Source organism: Taurulus bubalis (genome assembly GCF_910589615.1).
Source record: "Taurulus bubalis genome assembly, chromosome: 1".
NCBI classification, from domain to species: domain Eukaryota; kingdom Metazoa; phylum Chordata; class Actinopteri; order Perciformes; family Cottidae; genus Taurulus; species Taurulus bubalis.
In genome coordinates this window covers 18,489,753-18,515,096 of record NC_136589.1, presented here as the reverse complement: position 1 = coordinate 18,515,096, position 25,344 = coordinate 18,489,753, and the positions used below count along the sequence as shown (strand labels likewise).

The window sequence follows — 25,344 nt, the reverse complement described above, 5'->3', positions numbered from 1 at the left end:
ACAACTAGAAAACATGTAACTTCCTGTTGCCTTTAGGTGGCGCTATGTCTAGGATTAAAAATGATCATATGGATGTCTTCAGGGTCAAGAGGTCATGACATATGAAATATGGAGTAGATTCCATCATGTACGGCCGAGTTAAAACAACTTCCATTTTCATGGAAAATGGTGTCTCTTTGCCGCTGCTCTGCGCTCACATAGTTCGATATTTTTAAAATCTTTTGATAACTTTTCTCTGCAAAGGTCTCAACATCATATTGTGTTTAATCTCTAGAAGGAGTTCGTCAGAATACAACGCCTGAAAACAAGGAAAATGCCAAAATTAAGCGGTTCACTGTAGCGCCCTCTAGTGTTTGAATATTATGAAACAATTTGGGTACATTAAGGGACACGATGTTGACATGCTACAAAGTTTGTGAAGATAGGCCAAGTAACTTGGAAGTTATGTGTATTGCCATATTACCATAACCCTAAGAGGTTAATTGGTTAATGACTTCTGAACGCAATGAGATATCAACAAAGTGGAAGATATCCTTTGATCACATTGAGCCACTGATGATCCACAGAAATTTCGTAAGAAATGGACCCAGCGTTTAGGAGGAATGGGCACAAATTAGTTTTTTACAAAATTCAAAATGGCGGTTAAATCTAATTAGGCGCATTTTAATTTCACGGATGAGTTTTTTGTAGAGCAGTCCCACCCAGACATGTGTGGAAAATTTCAAGTCAATTGGCCATAGTTGGCAACAAGCGTGGGCTTTCAGCCTAAAGGGGGCGCTATAGAGACATTTTCTCAGACTTTTGGTCGACACCCAAATCACATTAAAATTTTCGCCGAGTCTGATGGGTGTGCAAATTAAGAATGTAGGTTTATCCCGAGCACCTCTTTTCCCTGCGCATTGGTCGACAATAAGAATAATAATAATATACATTTCAATAGGTCCTCGACTCGGGCCCTAATAATAATAAACATTCGAGTAACAAAAGGTCTTCGCTCTGTCAGTGCTCGGGCCCTAATAAAGTCATATTTCTGATGTGGTTTCCTCTCATCCTCTCCAGGGCGTTTACCAAGATGGCCGCCACCCCGGCGAACTACGGCAACAGTGGCGTCAAACCCATGGGGTGAGTTGGTAACATGAGCGACCTCTTTAAGACTAAAACTGCTTTTAAAACTTCTTCAATCGTCAATTAAATACGCACAAAAGGCTGTGCCTTTGAGCAGTTTTTGAGTTAGTAGTATTAGCTCTGCCTTTTGAGCAAGGCAGCGTCAGAACTCTGCTGGTTAACTGCCGTTTTTTAATCACATCCCTTTGATTTAAAAACCTTTACGTTGTTATTTCTAGCTCCATGACTCGTTTCCTTTGTTTATGTCCTCATAAGCTCATTCAGAGCTAAGCTACGCTAACGATGTAGCTGCTGCACCAACACTGCAAATATCTTCCTCCTCTCCTTCCTCCTCCTCTTCCTCCTTCTCTTCCACTTATGCCTCCTCTCCTTCCTTCTCTTCCACTTCTTCTTCCTCCTCCTCCACTTCTTCTTCCTCTTCTCCTTCGTCCGCCCTCCTCCTTTTCCTCTCCTTTCTCTTCTTCCTCTCCTTTCTCCTCCTCCTCTTCCTCTCCTTTCTCCTCCTCTTCCTCCTCTCCTTCCTCCCTGTCCTCTTCCTCTCCTTCCTCCCCATCCTCTTCACCTCCTTCCTCCCCGTCCTCTTCCTCTCCTTCCTCCTCCTGCTCTTCCACTTCTTCTTCCTCCTCTCCTCCTCTTCCACTTCTCCTTCTTCCTCCTCCTCTCCTCCACTTCTTCTTCCTCCTCTCCTTTTCTCCTCCTCCTCTTCCTCTCCTTCCTCCTTTCCTTCCTCCTCCACTTCTTCTTCCCCGCCTCCCAGGCTGTTTTCCAGAGTAATGAACAGTGGCTCCCAGCTGGTGATGGAGGGAGTGAAGAACCTGGTGCTCAAACAGCACGTAAGTAAAGTTCCTCATGACGTCCTGTTGTGTTGTTGTTCTGTCCTTTGACGACGACAACAACAACAATAAGTAAAAGGAGTTAGTTCAGAAAATGTAGCTAAATATGAATTCTACTAAACGAGGTGGAGGAGGAGACAATACTGCTGAGGTAATTATTTATAAAGTACACAAATCAAAAGCTAGTAGCACGAGGTGGTGACGTGGGAAAAGTACCGTGTACCGAGTAACGACATGATCCTGGCAAGCAGAGATAAAAATGATGATCCAGCAGCTAAGCTGCCAGAACATTACAAATTTTTCCACTTTCACGTCTCCATGTTCAGAAATAGAAACGTCATCTCACCTTTTTTATGAAACCTTTTTAAATTAAACCTTTTTAATTAAACCTTTTTAAAGAAGCAAAACAGACGTATTGTGGAAATACATTGAAAACATTATCAACACACCTGATGTGAAGATTTGATTTAAAACTAGCAAAGTTATTAAAAAGAAATTAAAAAGAAAAGGTTGAAATAATAAAATGCAATGAATAATATATTTTGGGTTTATATTCTTTGGATTAGTTTGGGTCTTAGTTTGGGTCTTTGTTTTCGAGGTACTTGTACGACAGAAAGGAGTACCGGATTCCGGCTGTGGACGGATTTTAAAACAACAACAACAACAACACAAACTAACTCACCTGAGTGTTTTCAATAGCGTCTGGTGGAGAAGGATTTCTAATTGGAGCCTCATTAGCAGGTCGTGGCGCTCTGCAGCCTCTTGTGGCCAGAATGAGCATTACAACAACAAACAGCTGTTCTTCATTCTTCCAGAACCTTCCGGTCACTCGGATCCTAGACAACCTGATGGAGATGAAGTCCAACCCGGTGAGTCTGTTCTTTTGGTTCTCACAACAAACTTGAGCAAGTAGTGTGTGTGTGTGTGTGTGTGTGTGTGTGTGTGTGTGTGTGTCACACACACTGCAGACGACCAACAAAGACCCTGTTGTTGTGAACCTGAGGGGAGAGATGTGAGGAATAGAATAACTCATCCTCTCTCCATCAGATTGTCGCGTGTGAGACGTTTCTGAGTTAGTTTAAGTATATATAAGTTTCCTTCAGTAATTGTTCGAATGTTTGAATTAAGCCCAAAACAAAGCAGACCAGTGATCAGCTGTTTGTCTCTTTGATCTTTTAGGAAACTGACGACTATCGATACTTCGACCCAAAGATGCTGCGAGGCAGCGAAAGGTATCACTCTGACTGATCTTTGTAGTCCCTGTTTTCTGACTCTCAATGACTGCTAGAAAGGAACGTTCACCGTCTTTTCCCCTCTTCTCCTCTTCCTCCTCTTCAGCTCCATCCCCAGGAACAAGAACCCGTTCCAGGAGGTGAGCTCAGCAGATGAGCTCAGCAGATGTGGAAATAGTATTCAAAGACAGACTGGAATTAAATCAGTTAATTCATCTTCACATTCAAGCTTCACCTTTTATCTCCTGCTGACAAATCAATAGATATAATTATAATAATGTAAAACAAATAGACATTAATGATAGAAAACAAACCTTCTCCAGAGACAGAAAAGTAAAATTTAAAGGTCTTCATCAGGCAGAAATATGTTTTTAAAACATCATAAATAAATCAAGAGATCTCTTAAAAAGGCCAATAATTATGTATTTAAGTACAGACAATATATAAAACAAAACATTATTTTTGGTTATCAAAGACGTTGCAGAGTTGTAAAAACAAACGTGCAGTGCATGATGGGTATTATTGGTCGCTGATGATGTTGCTGTGTTTCAGGCCATCGTGTTCGTGGTGGGCGGAGGAAACTACATCGAGTACCAGAACCTGGTGGACTACGCCAAGGTACTGCAATACTGCGAGTACTACTGCGAGTATTACTGCAAGTTGCTCCTAGTATTCTGTGTACAATTACTGTGAAATGTGTCGCACCAATACACACTGTAGCGTATGCAGAGGTCCTGCTCCAGGGAGAGGAAGGGAAGGGTAGGGGAAGTAGGGGGAACAAGTTCTACACCTAACACGGTGGTCACTCCTCATATGTTATCACAGTGATCCCAGAGTAATTAATAATACTCACTGATTTGGGTATAATGCTTTCGGCCTTTTATCTCACCCCGTAGTTTGATCGTTAGGATTTTCGGAATGAATTGCCTTTCTGGAAGTCTTTTACGGCTATAAGCCCAAGGCGCTTTCAGTAGGATGTAACCCTAACACCCAGTATGAATAGTCATTTACTTTGTCTGTAATTTACTATTGTCTATTTGGAACACTCACATTTTAGACAGTGTCGTCACCTCAGTATCACACTTGTTCAGGACAGGGGAAGAAGGTTTAAATTTCTAAAGAACTGGAGTCTTTAGTTTTTTAGTTCCAGCTTATAAAATGGCAAGACTGTGTTTTTATTTCAGTTTTATACCCCCAACATGTTCAATTCAATAAAACAGGTACAGTGTCACACACAAAAAGTTAGTAGTGTTTAGGGATTTTCTACATATTTGGTCCCCACATCAAGCTTGATCCTCTGAAGGTTAAAGGAACTTGTCAGCCAAGTTCTATTTCATTCTTACTGACCGCCAGAGGCAGTGTTTCACACTGGATATCTTCCGTCTCGCGCTTGCGCAGTTCGAGTATTTATAACAACAAAGTCACGCGTGACCTCGGATGACCCCCCCAGCCGGGTATAACTTCCGGCTTTATCCTGAAATCAGTCCTTTTCATCTTCTCGCTACGCAGCTAACTAGTATGTTAGAATCAGCTAAAGCTGAAAAAGAGCTTGTTGCTTGTAGCCTTGTGACCTCCGGTTGGAGTCCCGGGTCTCTCGCCCTCCAAAGGCGAGAGACAAGCTGTACCCTCTGAGGAGAAGATGGTGCGCTTTCTACATCCAGACCATAGCAAGCCGGACGTCGTACCTATCTTCGGTCATCACCAGGTCGGCTACCTTCACACCGTGAAGCATCACCGGGTGAGATCGACTAATATTGTTTCTGCAACAGCAGATTCCACGGCGTGCAGAGCTCTCGCTCCTGCTAATTAAGTGGAGCGCTAAGGGAAGTGCCCCGCTCGGTGTGGCTACATCGCTACTGTCGCGAACAGGCTGACTGAGGGGACGCTAACGAGAGCGACGTCAGGTAAACATTTCGGCTGTTATAGGTAGTGGAGTTTCCCCACGCAGGCTAACTGGTGGGACGCTACTGAGGTTACGTCGACGTTGGTAAACATCGCGGCTGTTATAGGTAGCGACATGTCCCCACTCAGGCTAACTGAGACCACGCTAATTCTGACAGCTACCAGACTGGTGAAGAGTACCCTCGCTATAGACGCCCCTCTCACTAGACAGATCGCGTTTTCACAGGACTGGTCTCCACAGTAGCATTGAAGCTACTGCTAGGACACCAATAGTCACAGCTACGCTACTAGTGAGGAGAGTTTCCTAGAAGTGCTCCCCTCTCACAAGACAGACTGTGTCTGACCTGTTTCCACAGGACTGGTCTCCACAGTAGCACAGTGCTCCCACTGAAGCTACTGCTAGAACACCTATCACAGCTACTGGACTAGTGAAGAGAGTGCTCTCGCTTCCCTCTCCTAAACAGACTGTGCCTGGCCTGTTGCGAGAGAACCAGTTCCCCACTAGCTCAGTGCTCTCGCTGAAGCTTACTGGTAGGACACCGATGATCATAGAGAGCATACCCGTCAAGGGGTATCCCCATTGCCGTTCCCTCTCCCATCACAAGCCTCCATCGGGGGAGTGGCGGCTTCATCCATGAAGTGGTGCACAGCATCTGGGGTCTCTTCCGCAGGTCAGAGCTGGATCTCTTTAGCCTCGGAGATGTCGACCCACTTTCCCCACTGGTTCTCCTTAAGGAAGCGGACCAGTCCTCCGGGTCAAGATGCCCTAGCTCACACGTGGCCAGAAGGCCTTCTTTTTGCTTTCCCCCCATTTCCACTGGTCTTCTGCGGGACGCCATGGCGCCTCCCTCACAGGAGAAACCTCCTATTGCGGCTAGGTGGTTGGATCTAGCATTCTGATCCCAGTCGCCGTCAACTATGGACCCGGCCATTGCCGGACCCGACCTCCTGCTGAGCGGCTACACAGAGCCAGTCAGGAGGACTATTCTGAATGCCAGAGCACCATCTACTAGGTCTACAGTACAAAGATAGACCAAGGCAGTTTCTGCGGTCCCTCCTAGATGAGGGCCACTCTCGCTACCCTGAGGATGTACATAGCTGCTATTTCATGGCAGCATACTAAGGTCGACAATGACACAGTATTGAGCCACAGGCTGGTGTTCCTCTCCTTTAAAAGGGGGGTGCCTTCGAGCACCACGAGGGCTCCTCAGGACTTTTCTGTGGTACTTGACGCCCTATGTTCGCCTCTGGAAAACTTTGCAGAGGCAGAGCTGAGATGGCCGTCGGCAAAGACTGTTTTTTCTCCTTGCCACCACTTCGGCATGCGAGTAGGTGAGCTACACGCCCTGTTGGTGAGTGAATCCTGTCGAGGTGGAACTCAGCTCGGGTGCCACACTGTGGCCTAATGCAGCGTTTTCCCCCAGGGGTATGGGAACGCTTGTATCTCAACCAGCCAATCCAGCTTTCACTGTGTAACCCGAATCCTGGATGACTGCCAGAGTTCTTGGTCACAGTCAGAGTTCAGGATTCATAGAACCGTAGTTACCTTCGTAACTTTCGCTTTATCCTCTTCAGGCAAAGGAGCTTGCAAGTCAAGTTTGATCCTTTTGAAATTCAAAGGGACTTGTTTTTTCCAGTTTCCTAAGAAAACTGGCAGATTTCCTGTCTAGTCTCAGGGAGGATAGGGAATCCACCAGTTCTTTGGAAAACTGGACTTAATAAAGTTCTTTACCAAAAGAGGATAAAAATCACATTTTCCCAGACCCAGAAGCAGTCCACTCCTCCTCTTCTCCACATGTCCGGATTACATCATGCATCCTGCAGCCATACAGTCTACAGGAAGTTTAAGCAGGTAACACAGTTCCTGTTCTGTGTTTTCAGGTCAAACACGGGAAGAAGGTTGTTTACGGCTGCAGTGAACTCTCCAACGCGGCTCAGTTCACCAAGCAGGTGAGACGGTTACCTATCCTCACCCGTCCTCACCCGCGCGTCCTCCTGTCCTCACCCGCGCGTCCTCCTGTCCTCACCCGCCCGTCCTCCTCCTGTCCTCCTCCTGTCCTCCTCCCGTCCTCCTCCCGTCCTCCTCCCGTCCTCACCTGTACTCACCTGTATTCACCGGTCCTCCTCACCTGTCCTCACCCGTCCTCCTCCTGTACTCACCTGTCCGCCTCCTGTCCTCACCCGCTCTCACCCGTCCTCACCTGTCCTCACCCGTCCTCACCAATCCTCCAACTGTACTCACCAGTCCTCACCCGTCCTCACCCGTCCTCAGCCATCCTCACCTGACCTCACCTGTCCTTTCCTCCCCTCACCCGTCCTCACCTGTCCTCCCGTTCTCACCTGTCCTCACCCGTTCTCACCTGTCCTCACCTGTCCTCACCCCCCCTCACCTGTCCTCACCAATCCTCCAACTGTCCTCACCGGTCCTCACCTGTCCTCACCCATCCTCCTCCTGTCCTCACCCGTCCTCACCCGTCCTCACCCAGCCTCCTCCTGTACTCACCTGTCCTCACCCGTCCTCTTCCTATCTTCACCTGTCCTCCTCCTGTTCTCACCCGCTCTCACCTGTCCTCACCCGTCCTCACCCATCCTCCTCATGTACTCACCTGTCCTCACCTGTCCTCACCTGTCCTCACCTGTCCTCACCGGTCCTCACCGGTCCTCAGCTGTCCTCACCCGTCCTCACCCATCCTCCTCCTGTACTCACCCATCCTCTTCCTGTCCTCACCTGTCCTCACCTGTCCTCCTCCTGTACTCACCCATCCTCTTCCTGTCCTCACCTGTCCTCACCTGTCCTCTCCTGTCCTCACCCACCCTCCTCCTGTACTCACCTGTACTCGCCTGTCCTCACCGTTCCTCACCTGTCCTCCTGTACTCTCCTGTACTCACCGATCCTCACCCGCCCTCACCCGTCCTCACCCGCCCTCACCCGTCCTCACCCGTCCTCACCCGCCCTCACCCGCCCTCACCCGTCCTCACCGGTCCTCACCTGTCCTCTTCCTGACCTCACCGGTCCTCACCTGTCCTCACCCATACTTAACGGTCCTCACCCGTCCTCACCTGTCCTCACCAATCTTCCAACTGTACTCACCGGTCCTCATCCGTCCTCACTCGTCCTCCTCCTGTCCTCCTGTCCTCACCCGTTCTCAACTGTCCTCACCCGACCTCTCCCGTCCTCACCCGACCTCTCCTGTCCTCACTCGTCCTCACCCATCCTCTTCCTGTACTCACCCATCCTCTTCCTGTCCTCACCTGTCCTCACCTGTCCTCACCCATCCTCCTCCTGTACTCGCCTGTCCTCACCGTTCCTCACCTGTCCTCCTGTACTCTCCTGTACTCACCGATCCTCACCCGCCCTCACCCGCCCTCATCCGTCCTCACCGGTCCTCACTCGTCCTCACCGGTCCTCACCTGTCCTCTTCCTGTCCTCAACGGTCCTCACCCGTCCTCACCTGTCCTCACCAATCTTCCAACTGTACTCACCGGTCCTCATCCGTCCTCCTCCTGTCCTCCTGTCCTCACCCGTTCTCAACTGTCCTCACCCGTTCTCAACTGTCCTCACCCGACCTCTCCCGTCCTCACCCGACCTCTCCCCCGACCTCTCCCGTCCTCACCCGACCTCACCTGTCCTCACCCGACCTCTCCCGTCCTCACCCGACCTCACCTGTCCTCACCCGACTTCACCTGTCCTCACCCCGACCTCACCTGTCCTCACTCGTCCTCACCGGTCCTCACCCGTCCTCACTCATCCTCCTCCTGTCCTCACCTGTCCTCCTGTCCTCTCCCGTCCTCACCTGTCCTCTTCCTGTCCTCACCCATCCTCACCCATCCTCAACGGTCCTCTCCTCACCCGTCCTCAACTGTCCTCACCAATCTTCCAACTGTACTCACCGGTCCTCATCCGTCCTCACTCGTCCTCACTCGTCCTCCTCCTGTCCTCCTGTCCTCAACCGTTCTCACCTGTCCTCAACCGTCCTCACCCGTCCTCCTCCTGTCCTCACTCGTCCTCACCAATCCTCCTTCTGTCCTCACCGTCCTAAACTGTCCTCTCCCGACCTCTCCGGACCTCACCTGTCCTCACCCGTCCTCTTGTCCTCACCCATCCTCACCAGTCCTCCTCCTGTCCTCACCCATCCTCACCTGTCCTCCTGTCCTCACCCATCCTCTTCCTGTCCTCACCCATCCTCTTCCTGTCCTCACCCGTCCTCTTCCTGTCCTCACCGGTCCTCACCCGTCCTCAACCATCCTCACCGGTCCTCACCTCTCCTCACACGTCCTCACCTGTCCTCACCAATCCTCCAACTGTCCTCACCGGTCCTCACTCGTTCTCCTCCTGTCCTCACCTGTCCTCACCCGTCCTCACCCCCCCTCTTGTCCTCACCCATCCTCACCAGTCCTCCTCCTGTCCTCACCCGTCCTGACCTGTCCTCCTGTCCTCACTCGTCCTCACCCGTCCTCCTCCTGTCCTCACCCATCCTCACCCATCCTCACCCGTCCTCAACCATCCTCACCTCTCCTCACCCGTCCTCACCTCCCCTCACCAATCCTCCAACTGTACTCACCCGTCCTCACCTGTCTTCACCCATCCTCACCCGTCTTCACCCATCCTCACCCGTCTTCACCTGTCCTCACCCGTCCTCCTCCTGTCCTCACCCGTCCTCCTCCTGTCCTCACCCGTCCTCCTCCTGTCCTCACCCATCCTCACCAATCCTCCAACTGTACTCACCGGTCCTCACCTGTCCTCCTCCTGTCCTCACCTGTCCTCTTGTCCTCACCCATCCTCACCAGTCCTCCTGTCCTCACCCATCCTCACCAGTCCTCCTCCTGTCCTCCCGTCCTCACCCATCCTCCTCCTGTACTCACCTGTACTCTCCTGTCCTCACCGGTCCTCACCGGTCCTCACCTGTCCTTCTTCTGTCCTCCTTATGTCCTCCTTATGTCCTCATCTGTCCTCAGCTGTCCTCAGCTGTCCTCACCTGTCCTCAGCTGTCCTCACCCGACCTCTCCCGTCCTCACCCGACCTCACCGTCCTCAGCCATCCTCACCTGTCCTCCTGTCCTCACCCGTCCTCACTCGTCCTCACCCTGTCCTCACTCGTCCTCACCCTGTCCTCACTCGTTCTCACCCTGTCCTCACCCGTCGTCCTCACTGGTCCTCACCCATCCTCACCCGTCCTCAACCATCCTCACTGGTCCTTACCCCCCCTCACCCGTCCTCACCTGTCCTCACCTGTCCTCACCAATCCTCCAACTGTACTCACCGTTCCTCACCCGTCCTCACTCGTCCTCCTCCTGTCCTCACCCGTCCTCACCTGTCCTCACCCGTCCTCCTCCTGTCCTCACCCGTCCTCACCAATCCTCCAACTGTACTCACCGGTCCTCACCTGTCCTTCTCCTGTACTCACCTGTCTTTACCAGTCCTCACCTGTCCTCCTGTTCTCACCCATCCTCCTCCTCTACTCACCTGTCCCCACCTGTCCTTACCCCCCCTTTCCTATCCTCACCTGTCCTCACCCGTCCTTACCCCCCCTACACTGTCCTCTTGTCCTCACCCATCCTCACCAGTCCTCCTCCTGTCCTCCCGTCCTCACCCGTCCTCACCTGTCCTCCTGTCCTCACCCGCCCTTCTCCTGTCCTCACCCGTCCGCACCCGTCCGCCTTCTGTCCTCAACCGTCCTCAACCGTCCTCAACCGTCCTCTCCCGTCCTCTCCCGCGTCATCACCCGTCCTCACCTGTCCTCTTAAAGTCACAGTCCCTCTGACGTCTCCTTTTTGTGTCCACAGCTCTCCCAGCTCGGCCAAAAGTGACGTGGACGCCATGGACAAGTGAACCCGACTGTCTCTGGAGGACACGCCTGATCCCTTTACTCCCGTCTGTCTCTGGAGGACACACCTGATCTCTTTATTCCACTTGTTTTCTATGAAACTCTCCTTCTGTAAATGGGCTAAACGTTTTCTGTCTTCATCGTACTTCCTGTCTCTTCATCTCGGCACTAATAAAGCTTCTAAAACAGTTTCTACGTCTTCTCGTAAAGCGTGTCCATGAGCCTCAAGAGAAAGGAAAAGAAGTCCTCAGCTGCACTGATCATGAACGAATATAAGGATGTTGCACATCACATTAAACAGCAGAACCTGGGCTACAAGAATTTATAAGCCTGCTTATCATGCTCCAAACACAATTCAAACACCAACATTATAAATGACTAAATATCAATACTAATATCTCGCAAAAATATCGACCCAGTTGTCACGTTTGTGGCTCTTGTGCTTGTTTGCATTATGCTACAGACGAACACACTAGCTAGCTAGAAAGCAGACAATCCACTGATCAAAAAATCTCCATTAATTCCAACAAAGCTTTGGCGATATCTCAACCAACACAGCCATGCATAAAAAAATATATTTTCCAAGCGATTGGAGAGAAATATGACATCTTGTTTATCTCGGTTTATCTGCAGTGCAAAAAACATTGAGGTACTTCCTGTAATGCGAGAAAAGCATTATTGGTCCCTTTCTGTCACTTTCTATATAAGCGAATCAAACTGAGCGTTTGACAGAGAACTGCGCTTTGCCGATTCTGATTGGCTAACAGTGCTCATTTTGGTGGCTATAGTTCAAGCTATTGGCAGTAACGATTCAAAGGCTGAAATGGCCCAATCGGTTGCTGAGATACAGGCTGGTGTGAAGGTAGGAGGCTGCCGAGGCCACAGATGAGTTGAGCAGCTTAGTTTGGTTTGGATCGTGTATGTTACTGCCATATGTATGTGGTATACAAGTGAAATATATAGTTTGGTACATGAGCAAATTCAAATGGCAAACATTAATCCAAAATGCAAGATTTGGAGATCTCGTCTGAAATAGCTGTACTAAAACCGCTCTAATTTTGTTCTGTCAAAGTCAAACTTGGCAGAGAGACTGTTCACATATTGTCTTTTGATTTGGGAGAGGTTTCAACCTGCAGCTGCATCATTCCACAGAGATAATCATCCTGAAAGTGTTTTTCTTTTTAGGTGAACCTGAAACTTTTCAGTATCCGGCCCGCCGAGTATTATAATTATTATAACATAAAAAAAAAAAAAGTTATAGTAAAGATCGCTGTAGCGCTTCTCCGTTCCCAAGTTCAGTTTCCTGAAGCACGATGACCACAACAGACCAGCGTTGATGTTTCTTCATGAGTATTTATTGCACAGCGCTCTTTTAGGCTTTCCGTGTGTGTGTTCTGCTGCAGCAGAAAAACCGCTGGTCTGCCTTCTGCTGCGCACACGGCTCTGCTGCAGAAGAACACACACACCAAAAGCCTAAAAGAGCGCTGTGCAATAAATAAGCATGAAGAAACATCAACGCTGGTCTGTTGTGGTCATCGTGCTTTGGGAAAATCAAGTCGGGAACAGAGAGGCGTTACAGCAGTTTGTACGCGCCGTGCGGACCGCTGCCTGCCGTGTTCTGCTGAACTAGAGCGACACACAACACTTGCTGTGCTGCGCTGGTCAATTCCACCCCTCCCCCACTGATCCCACAGACAAGGGCGACACTTTTTTTTTTTTTTTTTTTACCGTAATATACCGCAAAACACTGAAAAGCTCCACTTCTTAGCGGTCAGAATCCTTTTTAATTATGGCGTAAAGCGTTAACTTTAGAAGAATTACGGTAATATGAATCACTTTCTGTCGCTGGAGACAGGGTTTGTACTACAACAGTTTTAGAGTTGTAAAATGAACTGACAGCTGCATGCAGAGTGTTTTTCCTCAGTATAACTAACATCACTAACCACATTCGACCCATGGAACTGCGCTACCCTGCGCGCTCATGTCACGTGACATATAGGGTTCTGTCTGTCAGCCTCCTGCCATCCTCCTGCAGTGATCCCTTCTGTCACAATGAGTGGACCCAAGAAAAGAAAAGTTGACAGTGAGTGCTAAGTCTTTAATGAGTGGACTGCTAAGTATTTTTTCACCGAAGTACGATCAGAGGCAGTATGTCTTATTTGCCAAGAAACCATTGCAGTATTCAAAGAATACAATATTAGCCGCCACTTTTCCGCCAAGCATGCTAACTATGCTAGCCAACAGTCAACGACAGAACGGACGGCTACTGCTAAGAGGTTGGCAGCCAATTTAAAGAGTCAGCAAAATATTTTTCTCCGCCAAACTGCTATACAAGAATCAAGCACCAAGGCAAGTTTTTTGCTAGCATTCAAATCAGCAAAAGCCAGCAAGCCTTTCTCTGAAGGAGAGTTTTTGAAAGAATGTATGGTAGAAACAGCAGGTCTCTTATGTCCAGAGAGCAAAAACAAATTTGGAAAATTTAGTTTATCACACAGAACAGTGACTCGGCGTGTAGAACAAATTGATGAAGATTTAACCAGCGAGTTGAACAAAAAAGCTGAGTCATTTACGTTATATTCTCACACCGCCCCCTGCCGGCCTCGCCGTCGTCCAGTGTAGAGCCACGGGTCTCACACCGCCCAGCACCCCCTGTGGCGGACCACAGGCTCCCCACCTTCCCTTTGGCTCCAATAATCTGTTTTACCAGATACTCATACTCTCATGTGGTCTGCATTTGGGTCCGCAACATTGTCCTCCCGTGACAGGTTCACACAAACACTCTTCATCCATCTGATACTGGCCCGGCCCGTCTATCAAATTTTTTTATTCAATGTGGCCCCTGAGCCAAAAAGTTTGCCCACCCCTGATATAGACTGATATCTACACAATCTGGACAATAGCCCTAGCGGTTGCAGAGATATATGCTTTTTCGTTTAGGTGTAGGCCTAAAAAATAGGTTTGTTTTTAAAAGGTATACAAGTTATAAAACGTATATATCCTCACAAACAAAAGTTATATCAGGAGAGCAAAGTGCCGAATCAAAGGTTAAAACGAAAGTTACGAAGGAAACTACGGTTCTATGAATCCTGGATGACCGCCAGAGGCAGTGTTTCACACTGGATATATTCAGTATTGCGCTTGCGCAATTCGAGTATTTATAACAACAAAGTCACGTGTGACCTCGGATGACCTCCTAGACGGGTATAACTTCCGGCGTCATCCCGAGCTCAATCCTGCAGAATCTTCTCGCGAAATCACGAGATTCCGAGGGACCAGGAACTCTGACGGTCATCCAGGATTCATAGAACCGTAGTTCTATTTCATCCTTACTGACCGCCGGAGGCAGTGTTTCACACTGGATGACTTACACTCACCTAAAGGATTATTAGGAACACCATACTAATACTGTGTTTGACCCCCTTTCGCCTTCAGAACTGCCTTAATTCTACGTGGCATTGATTCAACAAGTTGATGAAAGCATTCTTTAGAAATGTTGGCCCATATTGATAGGATAGCATCTTGCAGTTGATGGAGATTTGTGGGATGTACATCCAGGGCACGAAGCTCCCATTCCACCACATCCCAAAGATGCTCTATTGGGTTGAGATCTGGTGACTGTGGGGGCCATTTTAGTACAGTGAACTCAGTCATGTTCAAGAAACCAATTAGAAATGATTCGAGCTTTGTGACATGGTGCATTATCCTGCTGGAAGAAGCCATCAGAGGATGGGTACATGGTGGCCATAAAGGGATGGACATGGTCAGAAACAATGCTCAGGTAGGCCTTGGCATTTAAACGATGCCCAATTGGCACAAAGGGGCCTAAAGTGTGCCAAGAAAACATCCCCCACACCATTACCCCACCACCACCAGCCTGCACAGTGGTAACGAGGCATGATGGATCCATGTTCTCATTCTGTTTACGCCAAATTCTGACTCTACCATCTGAATGTCTCAACAGAAATCGAGACTCATCAGACCAGGCAACATTTTTCCAGTCTTCAACTGTCCAATTTTGGTGAGCTCTTGCAAATTGTAGCCTCTTTTTCCTATTTGTAGTGGAGATGAGTGGTACCCGGTGGGGTCTTCTGCTGTTGTAGCCCATCCGCCTCAAGGTTGTGCGTGTTGTGGCTTCACAAATGCTTTGCTGCATACCTCGGTTGTAGCGAGTGGTTATTTCAGTCAAAGTTGCTCTTCTATCAGCTTGAATCAGTCGGCCCATTCTCCTCTGACCTCTAGCATCAACAAGGCATTTTCGCCCACAGGACTGCCGTATACTGGATGTTTTTCCCTAAACGTCTTTAAACTGTATTTTCGTGTAATTTGTAATTACATTTGTAATAGTAACAATGTATTTTAGAGAAGATGTATTTCCTCTTGCTTCTCTCGCCCCCTGTGAACTAAAGTTGTCGTGTCTCAGAGCACCAGGGTCCCTTTAGAAAACCTCTCATTCTACTGCAGCAGGGTCTGACAGTCTGCCCCTCTCAGTCCTGGTTCTGGTTCTCCCGTGCCCCCCTTCCCTCCAGCTGGGCCAGCAACATGTACGTCTCTGATGGATCTGGGTCTGTCCACAGTGGACTGGTCTCTGCTGGATCTGGGTCTGTCCACGGTGGACTGGTGTCTGTTGTATCTGGGTCTAAATTGAGGTCACATAGAGGATCAGGACCAACCTGAGGTCTATAGAGGACCAGGATGAGACTGAGACTGGTTCCAGACCAAACTGAGACTGGTTCCGGACTAAACTGAGACTGGTTCAGGACTAAACTGAGACTGGTTTAGGACCAGGTAAAAGATCCTCACTGTCGCTTTAACACTTTGAATTTGACAGAACGGATCACTTGAGGATAATTTTTTAATTTACCAGAACAAAATAACTAGTCACTGATTAAAGTGATAAAGATGAGGAGGAGGAGCCACTGACACAATGAACTCTGTTGAAAAGACACACACACGCATACACATACACACGTTGTGGCAAACCAGGAGGAAAGGAGTAGCAGACAGAGCGCAGGGGGCGGATCCCCAAGCTCAGGTTGGGGGAGGTGGTCGGGAGAATGTACTTCACAGTACAGGTGCTGCAGCCAATCGGCACATGGCATTGGACCTACCTGCAGCCCATCAGGTAATCAGAGGAAGCATATATTCTCAGAGCTGGGAGGAAGAAGGGGGAGACTGGACAGAAGGCTAAGAGGATCCCCTGAACCGCTGCAGAGGAGCCGCACGGACACGAGGTAAACCGTATCCTAAACCTCTCTCCTCTGATATGCGCAAAAATCCTGTGGGGACCTCTCCCTGGCCGAAGTGAACAATTATGAGGCACTAAAAGCAGCCATCTTAGCCCATTATGGTCACAACCTCCAGACGAGGGCGCAGCAATTCCACTCCTGGTCATATGACGCTACTGCCCCAGTGCGGCCGCAGGTTGCGACCCTTAAGAATTTATCAAGGGTTAGAGGACTTACGTCTCAACAGGATTTGGAGAAACTTGTCCATGCATTTATCTTCAGTAGACTTGACTACTGTAACTGTGTGTTCACAGGCCTCTGTAAAAAGTCAATCAGAAAGCTGCAGCTGATTCAGAACGCTGCAGCCCGAGTCCTCACTAAGACCAGGAAAGTGGATCACATCACTCCAGTTCTGAGGTCTTTGCACTGGCTTCCTGTCAAACAAAGAATTGACTTTAAAATCCTGCTGCTGGTTTATAAAGCACTGAATGGTTTATGACCTAAGTATGTTTGTGATCTGCTGCTACCTTATGAACCATCCAGACCACTCAGGTCGTCTGGGACGAGTCTACTTTCTGTTCCAAGAGTCAGAACTAAACATGGAGAAGCAGCGTTCAGCTTTTCTGCTCCACATATCTGGAACAAGGTCCCTGAAAGCTGCAGGTCTGCTGAGACCCTCAGCTCCTTTAAGTGCACATTGAAGACTTTTCTGTTTGCTGCTGCCTTTAATTGAACCAGATTCAATTACTGCATCTCACTACTGCATGTTATTTCTTAAACTGCACTGCAACTTTTATTCAACTTTAATTTTTTATTTTGCTTTTTCAACTTTTCTTTTTCTTTTTGACTGTTTTAATGTTTTCTTAACTGTTTTTAAATCTGCATTATGTTTTGATGCTTTTAATGGTTTTATGTGAAGCACTTTGAATCGCCTTGTTGTTGAAATGTGCTATACCAAATAAACTTGCCTTGCCTTGCCTTATGTGGCTGACACACAGTTGGTTAACCACAGGAGATGGACCCCCAGCCCTGGACAGAGTTGTAATGGACCGTTGTGTTAGGGCACTACCAGGGGATGCCAAACTACACGCCTCCCGAAGCAGCCCAAAGACAGTGGATGACCTAGTGGAACTATTGGAAAACCACCAGGTCACAGTGGAGCTGATGCGGAGCAGTCGGCAAGTGCCAAGGTTGAGGAAGGGAGGCACGGAGACGCCACCCAGCGGCCAGATTCCCCAGGTTGCGCAGCACAGACCACCACCCCAACGTCGACCCCTCATGAATCAGGACCGCCGGAAGTGCTTCACCTGTGGCCAAGAAGGCCATATAGCGTGGAATTGTCCGGGGAATGATGTACTGATGCCGACGACGGGCTCATCAGATCCACAACAGAAGGCCGGCAGCTACCTGACAACTTGCTGGGCCCATGAGGGTACAAGGGCCCCAAAGCTTCCTGTCAGGATAGGGGACCAGGATGCAGAAGCCCTACTGGACTCAGGGAGTGCAGTCACTCTCATACGGCCAGGGCTGACAACTAGTCCCAAGGGGGCCCCTATCCCAGTATTCTGTGTCTATGGGGACTCACGTAATTATCCTACCACCCACATTAAGGTCCAGACCACAAGGGGCACCTTGAAGTCCTTGTGGGAGTGGTAGATAATTTGCCGGTACCAATGCTGATTGGTTGGGACTGCCCCATATTCTGGCAGTTGTGGGGCCACAGGATGACAGACAACCGGAGAAGCTGTACCAACAACAGACCTCGGAGTACCCGGAATGCTGACGTGGTACATGCCTGTGCTGCACCATCTAGCCCGACTGGTTCATCGGGAGGAGAGACGGATGAGGAAACACTGACAACAGCAGAGGCCCCGGTGAGGGAGGACCAACAGCTGACAGAGGCCTCGTCAAACAAAGTTTTTTCCGAGTTTCCCCTGGCAGAAGAGGAAAATGCTGTCAGCCCATGACAGTTTGGCACCGCCCAGTTGGAAGACCCCAACTTGGAACAAGCCAGACAGAACCTGGCGGTGGTCGAGGGGAAACCGGGAGAAGGGGTGAGTGTTCCCTCCTTCCCACATTTTTCGGTGAAAAAAGGCCTCCTATTTAGGGTAGCTAAGCTGGGGGAATTTGTCGTTGAACAGTTGCTAGTCCCTAAACGCTATGTTCCAAAAGTGTTGTACCTAGCCCATTCACACCTGTTGGCCGTTTATCTGGGAGTAGAGAAGACCTACGACAGAATCCTGGGTCGCTTCTACTGGCCAGGGGTGAAGAGGGCGGTCCAGGAATACTGCAAAAGTTGCCGGGAGTGCCAGAAGACAGCTCCAAAGGTATACTACCAGAACCCCTTGATCCTGTTACCCTTAATTGATGTTCCCTTCCAGAGAGTGGCCATGGATATAGTAGGGCCCCTGCCGAAGTCCAGTAGGGGGCATCGTTATATCCTGGTCATCATGGACTATGCCACCCGCTACCCCGAGGCAGTCCCATTATGCACTGCAAATGCTAAGGCAGTGGCCAGAGAAATGTTCCTCCTCTGTAGTCGAGTAGGCATTGAGAAAGAGCTCCTAACTGACCAGGGAAGCTGCTTCATGTCTCGGGTAATGAAGGAGATGTGCAAGTTGTTGAAGGTGAGCCAAATAAGAACCTCAGTGTATCACACACAGACTGATGGCCTGGTAGAACGTTTTAATAAGACCCTAAAACAAATGCTGAGGAAGACTATTGATGTGGATGGGAAAAACTGGGACCAACTAATCCCCTTTGTCTTGTTTTCAATCAGATGTTCCCCAGGCTTCCACAGGGTTCTCGCCATTTGAATTGCTGTACGGACGGAGGCCCAGGGGCATGCTGGATCTGGCTAAAGAAGCCTGGGAACAACAGCCATCACCCCACCGCTCCGTAATAGAGTATATTGACCAGATGCAGAAGAGGATGGGTAAAATATGGCCCCTAGTGCGGGAGCATATGCAGCAGGCACAACTCGCTCAAGCCCAAATCTACAACCGGAAAGCTGAAGTATGGGAGTTCCAGCCCGGGGAGTTCGTCTTGGTCCTGTTTCCAACGGCTGAATGCAAGTTCCTGGCTAAGTGGCACGGGCCTTATGAAGTGATTGAGAGGGTGAGCGAGGTCAACTATAAGGTGAGACAACCTGGGAGAAGGAAACCCTTTTAACTTTATCACATTAATCTCTTGAAGAAATGGCATGCCTCTGACAATGTTCCGATACCAGCATTAACCGTTGGAGTCCCAGAGCCTGTCCCTTCACGGGTAACTCTAGGACCCCAGTTGGGCCCGGCCCACCGACTAGACATGGTGGAACTGACCAGCCAGTTCAAGGATGTGTTTTCTGACCTACCGGGACGCACCAAGGTGATCCAGCATGACATAATCACTGAGCCAGGGAAGAAGGTGAGGCTTCGGCCTTATCGCATTCCAGTGGCAAAAAGGGAGACCATCAAAGAAGAGGTGAGAAAGATGTTGGAAATGGGGATTATTGAGGAGTCACATAGTGCCTGGTCCAGCCCGATTGTTCTGGCTCCCAAACCGGATGGCACAGAGAGATTCTGTAATGACTTTAGGAAAGTGAATGAAATCTCTAAATTTGATGCCTACCCTATGCCGAGGGTAGATGAATTGATTGAGCGACTAAGCCCAGCCCGGTTTGTGTCCACTCTTGATCTCACCAAGGGTTACTGGCAGGTTCCTCTCACAGAAAGAGCCAAAGAAAAGACGGCCTTTGCTACCCCGGAAGGCCTGTACCACTACAAAGTCCTGCCCTTCGAAGTCCATGGAGCGCCAGCTACCTTCCAGAGGATGATGGACCAGGTGCTCCGACCTCATCGGGGGTATGCAGCTGCCTATTTGGACGATGTGATCGTTCACAGTCCCGACTGGACCTCCCACGTAGGCCACTTGAGAGCTGTCTTGGGGAGCCTACGGCAAGCTGGCGTGACTGCAATCCCAAAAAGTGTCACCTTGGTCTAGAAGAGGCACAGTACCTCGGCTACACTATTGGGAGGGGCAGTGTAAAGCCCCAACTCCGGAAGGTGGAAGCCATCACCACCTGGCCTAAGCCAGCAACGAAAAAGTAAAAACGTTCCTGGGACTAGTGGGCTATTGTCAGTGTTTTATCCCTCACTTTGCTACCATTGCAGGACCCTTACACGAAATGACAAAGAACAGCCATCCACACCATGTGCTCTGGAGTGCGAAGCAGACGAAGCGTTTGCAACCCTTCAGAAGGCCTTATGCACCGAGCCGGTGTTGAGTACACCAAACTTTGGGGACACGTTCGTTGTCCATGCAGATGCCTCAGGATCAGGGGTGGGAGCTGTGACGTCCTAGGTTAGGGGAGGGGAGGCACACCCAGTGACCTATATTAGCCGTAAGTTGCTAAAACACGAAATTAATTATTCAACGGTAGAGAAGGAATGGCTGGCAATTAAGTGGGCCCTAACATAGCTGCGATATTACCTTCTTGGCAGAAAATTCACACTGGTAACAGACCATGCACCGTTAAAATGGATGTCAACAGCCAAGGACACTAATGCACGCGTTACAAGGTGGTTTTTGGAGTTGCAAAACTTTAATTTTAACGTTAACAGAGCGCAGGGGGCGGATCCCCAAGCTCAGGTTGGGGGAGGTGGTCGGGGGAATGTACTTCACAGTACAGGTGCTGCAGCCAATCGGCACATGGCATTGGACCTACCTGCAGCCCATCAGGTAATCAGAGGAAGCATATATTCTCAGAGCTGGGAGGAAGAAGGGGGAGACTGGACAGGAGGCTAAGAGGATCCCCAGAACCGCTGGAAAGGAGCCGCACGGACATGAGGTAAACCGTATCCTAAACCTCTCTCCTCTGATCTGCCCTCACAGAACAAACGACGCTGCTTGTGAGACCGAAGACCCCGACCGGGAGGAATCTTTTGTTGAGTTTAACCCCATCCCCCTTCACCCCAAACCTATTTATTAAAGGACACTTATTGTTGGCCTACTAATGTCTCTAAGTCTCCTATTTTATTGTTGAATCTCGCCTCCAAGTCCCCCGGGTTGGCACAACGTGTGCACACACACACACACACACACACACACACACACACACACACACACACACACACAGAGTTAAGCCCCGCTCGGTATCAGTGATGTCGACTTTGTTATGTTGACTTTTTGACCCGGGAACTGAAATAATGAGGGAGGAGGAGGAAGAAGAAGAAGACAGGATAATGGGAAGAGGACGGGGAGACGAGGAGACGGGGAGAGGACGAGAGTACGAGGAGATGAGTTTTGGGAGGGAGAATTTCCTCCAAAGAGTTGTTTCTCCATCACTGGAGCTACGCTAGCAGTTTCCCACCACTTCCAGTCTTTGTGCTAAGCTATGCTAAACATCTCAATCAACTCACTGCTCTTTGAACACACTGATGCTTTTACACAAAATATAACCGACAACTCTTCTTCTCCTAAGCTCGACTGAGAGGAACATATTCACTTTGATCTATCCAGACATCTCGATGCATAGATCCAGGGTCAACCTCGTGGCCCCGGCCCTTTATTTTTACGTAAACAATGTGATTGGCTCCCGTCCAACTCCTGCTGTGACCTCGGCTGACCGTGAGATGTATTATGAAGCGTGTAAACGCCTGAATCTGCTGTTTCTGCATTCAATCTTTCACACAAAGAAACTTTTGTTCTGTCAGGACTCTCCAACAGATCAGGTGCCGGCCTCTCAGGTGAGACAAAGACCAGAGAGTTACACTCATCCAGGTGGAAGAGGATCCAGGTGTTCAGACAGGGGACCATTTCTCCACTGACCACCAGCGTGACTCCTCTGGTTGTATAGAAGTATATGCTTCATGTGTTACATTACATTACATTTCATTTTTCAAAAGAAGAAGAAAGTAATGTAATGTGTTAAAGCATTATCTCTACTGACCACCAGGGGGTGACTCATCTGGTTGTATAGAAGTATATGCTTCATGTGTTACATTACATTTTTTTTTTTTTTTGAAGAAAGAAATGTCATGTGTTGAAGCTGCATTATCTCTACTGACCACCTGGGGGCGACTCCTCTGGTTGTATAGAAGTATATGCTTCATGTGTTAAAGCTGCATTCTCTCTCCTGACCATCAGGAGGTGACTTCTCTGGTTGTATAGAAGTATGTATAAATTACTCTACTTCTCTCTTGATTTATTTCCTCAGTAAACATTGTAAACATGAGTTTATGTCTCAATCTCTAATTTCAAGTCTTCTTCAACAGCATGATGTTCATTTAGTAAATTATGGTCATTTAGAGCAAACAGACGTAAAGCAGAGGATGCTTTAGGGCGGGGCTACAAGGTGATTGACAGGTCTCTACATCACTCTTCTTCAGTCCAGATATGATCACTTCCTGTTCACAAAATGGTGATGGACAAAATGAAGAGATAAAGACATGAAGACATAATCACAGGAAGAGATGAAGACATAAAGCCAGGAAAACACAAAGAGATAAAGAGATGAAGACATGAAGACATAAAGACATGAAGAGATAAAGACATGAAGAGATAAAGATATGAAGACATGAAGAGATAAATACATGAAGACATGAAGAGGTAAAGACATGAAGAGGTAAAGACACTAAGAGATAAAGACATGAAGACATGAAGAGATAAAGACATGAAGACATAAAGCCAGGAAGCCATGAAGACACGAAGAGATAAAGACATAAAGAGATGAAGACATGAAGACATAAAGACATAAAGAGACATGAAGACATGAAGACATGAAGACATAAAGAGGTAAAGACACTAAGACAGGGGTGGGCAATTCATTTTCCCAAGGGGCCACATGAGAAATTTGGACCATTGTTGAGGGCCGAACCAATAGTCTGAACTTAATTCAATTAACATAATATGAATGTTATTACTTTATTAAAAAAACTGTAAATTATATGGTTTTGAGCTGCTACTGGTAAAAATACATGTTACAATAAGGCTACGAAAATAAGTTAAAAAAAATAATTGAATTTTTTAAGATTTTTTTAAACCTTTCCTTAAATATGTATGTTAAAGACCAGCAATTTATTAACTTTAAACAAAAGCAATAAGTGCCTTTGATGTTTTCCAGTTCAGCTATTCTTACTCGGTGAGAAACGTCCAGTCTGTGTTGGCTTGAACAAGAGCATGAAGTCTGGTTGAATGAGGTGGAGATGTGAAGGACAGCTGACAAGTATCAGTGAGAGAGGATCTGATCTGTACATCTTCTGAGCAGGCCTCCTCATGTGAGGAAAGTTCTCCTCTTTGAGAGAAGAGTAAAGATCCAGAAGTGATCCTGACTTAAAGTGCTCTGCCATAGTGGATCAGACCGCAGGTCAGATCCGCGGTGGCTTTGCGTGATTCATTTTCAATCTGGAGGCGGAGACTGCAGCGCGAGGCTCCTTGGGAGGCAGGGGTCTCGCCGCAACACCCGCTGCTCGCTGAGGACAGAAACTGCAGAACAATACGCTTTCACTTCGGTCTCCAAGTCGGCAACACTGCCCGTCGTGAGGCTGTGTAAGCGTGCGCGTGCGCGCACACATAAATAAATCGCCTAGTAAGTAGAAGCAGTGCCGTTTGTATTGCACTCAAGACGTGCACCTTATTTATTTATTTTTCATTTTTGATTGACTCATACGGGCCAGACTGGGAGAGCCCGCGGGCCACATCTGGCCGTAAGATGCCCCGGTCTGCACTAATGCCGTGTTCACACCGGACGTGACGCGAATTTGTGGCGCCGCATCCACCGCGGAAGTTTACTCGCGCGAGTAGAAAGAGGGTGTTCACACCAAACGCGAATTTGCGGCGCGACCAAAGGGGCGTGGCTTAGCTCTGTTGCTTGCCTCTGTGAGAGACAAGCGACGAAGCTTTCATTTCCGCTATCGACCATGGAATAAATAACCACTAGTTCTGCTTTATACTTGTTGTGGAAGTCCAAAACATGTCGGAACATGAAACGCCCTTGTATTTGGGTTCATAACATCATCCGTAGCCGCACACAGCTTGGTGAATTTCACCGACTCCTCCAGGAACAGCGTCTCGCGTATCTCCGTAAAACGATACCGATTATGCCTTCCACCATGGAAATAACCACCAGTTCTGCTTTATACTTTTTGTGTAAACTCCACATATGTCGGAACATCAAACTCCATGGTGTCTGGGTTCATACTATTATCCGTAGTCCCACAACAGCGTCTCAATGAAGCCGCTGTCAGCGCTGGTTCAGGCGGAGCAGCAGCAGTTTCATTCAGAAACGGGGAGACGGCGGTGGTGACGGGCGTAGCTTCTCAACGCTAATTCTTAACGCTGATTGGCTGCCGCAACTTTGCGTCACGCGATTTCTCCGCCAGAGTTGGGATAATTCAACTCACGCGAATTCGCGCCGTGTCCTCCGCTTTGTTCGTCCCAGGTCAAACGTTCTGTTCGCGCCGCCTCCAACGCGTCTATCTCGCCGCACATTTGCAAATTCGCAAATTCGCGCCGCAGCGCGTCTGTGGATTGACTTTACATGTAAACTGGTCGCGCCGCAAATTCGCGTCGCGTCAGGTGTGAACACGGCATAAGAGATAAAGACATGAAGACATGAAGAGATAAAGAGATAAAGGCATAAAAAGATAAAGACATGAAGACATAAATACACAAAGAGATAAAGGCATAAAGAGATAAAGACATGAAGACATAAAGACATAAAGAGATGAAGACATAAAGACATGAAGAGATGAAGACATGAAGACATGAAGACATGAAGAGATAAAGACATGAAGACATAAAGACACAAAGAGATAAAGACACGAAAAGATAAAGACACGAAAAGATAAAGACATGAAGACTTGAAGACATAAAGACCTGAAGAGATAAAGACATGAAGACATGAGGACATTAGAGCATGTTGTTGACAGGAAGCAGAATTCTACTTCTAGAAACCCAGATCACAACCTGCAGACCGGGTTGTTGGGGTGTATCGTGACCTCGAGCCTCTGCTTTCTGAACCAGATGTTCTCCTCCTCTGGAAAAAGAAACCAGCCTGAATGATATTACGCTGTCCAGAAATAACAATCCTCCAATGTTCCATCTCCTATTGAAAACAATAGCGCCTCTGAGCTGCAGAAACCTGTGCAGCTTTCACACCAGATGCTCCTGATAATCATCAGCTCCTGGAAATCTGCCTGGCAACAAGAATGTTTTGACTA

The 25,344-nt window shown here is 48.4% G+C and overlaps 1 protein-coding gene across 1 annotated transcript in view; it reads left to right on the top strand.

Annotated features, from left to right (window-relative positions):
* scfd1 (sec1 family domain containing 1) overlaps positions 1–11,101 on the top strand; it is a 33,403-nt gene extending 22,302 nt beyond the window's left edge. Inside the window, exons 18-25 of the mRNA XM_079216347.1 lie at positions 1,060–1,122; positions 1,883–1,958; positions 2,774–2,827; positions 3,138–3,190; positions 3,297–3,330; positions 3,743–3,808; positions 6,974–7,042; positions 10,876–11,101. Coding sequence (XP_079072473.1) covers positions 1,060–1,122; positions 1,883–1,958; positions 2,774–2,827; positions 3,138–3,190; positions 3,297–3,330; positions 3,743–3,808; positions 6,974–7,042; positions 10,876–10,899 — 439 coding nt within the window. The 3' untranslated portion in view covers positions 10,900–11,101. The remainder of the gene's footprint in view (positions 1–1,059; positions 1,123–1,882; positions 1,959–2,773; positions 2,828–3,137; positions 3,191–3,296; positions 3,331–3,742; positions 3,809–6,973; positions 7,043–10,875) is intronic.
* Positions 11,102–25,344: the final 14,243 nt, after the last annotated feature.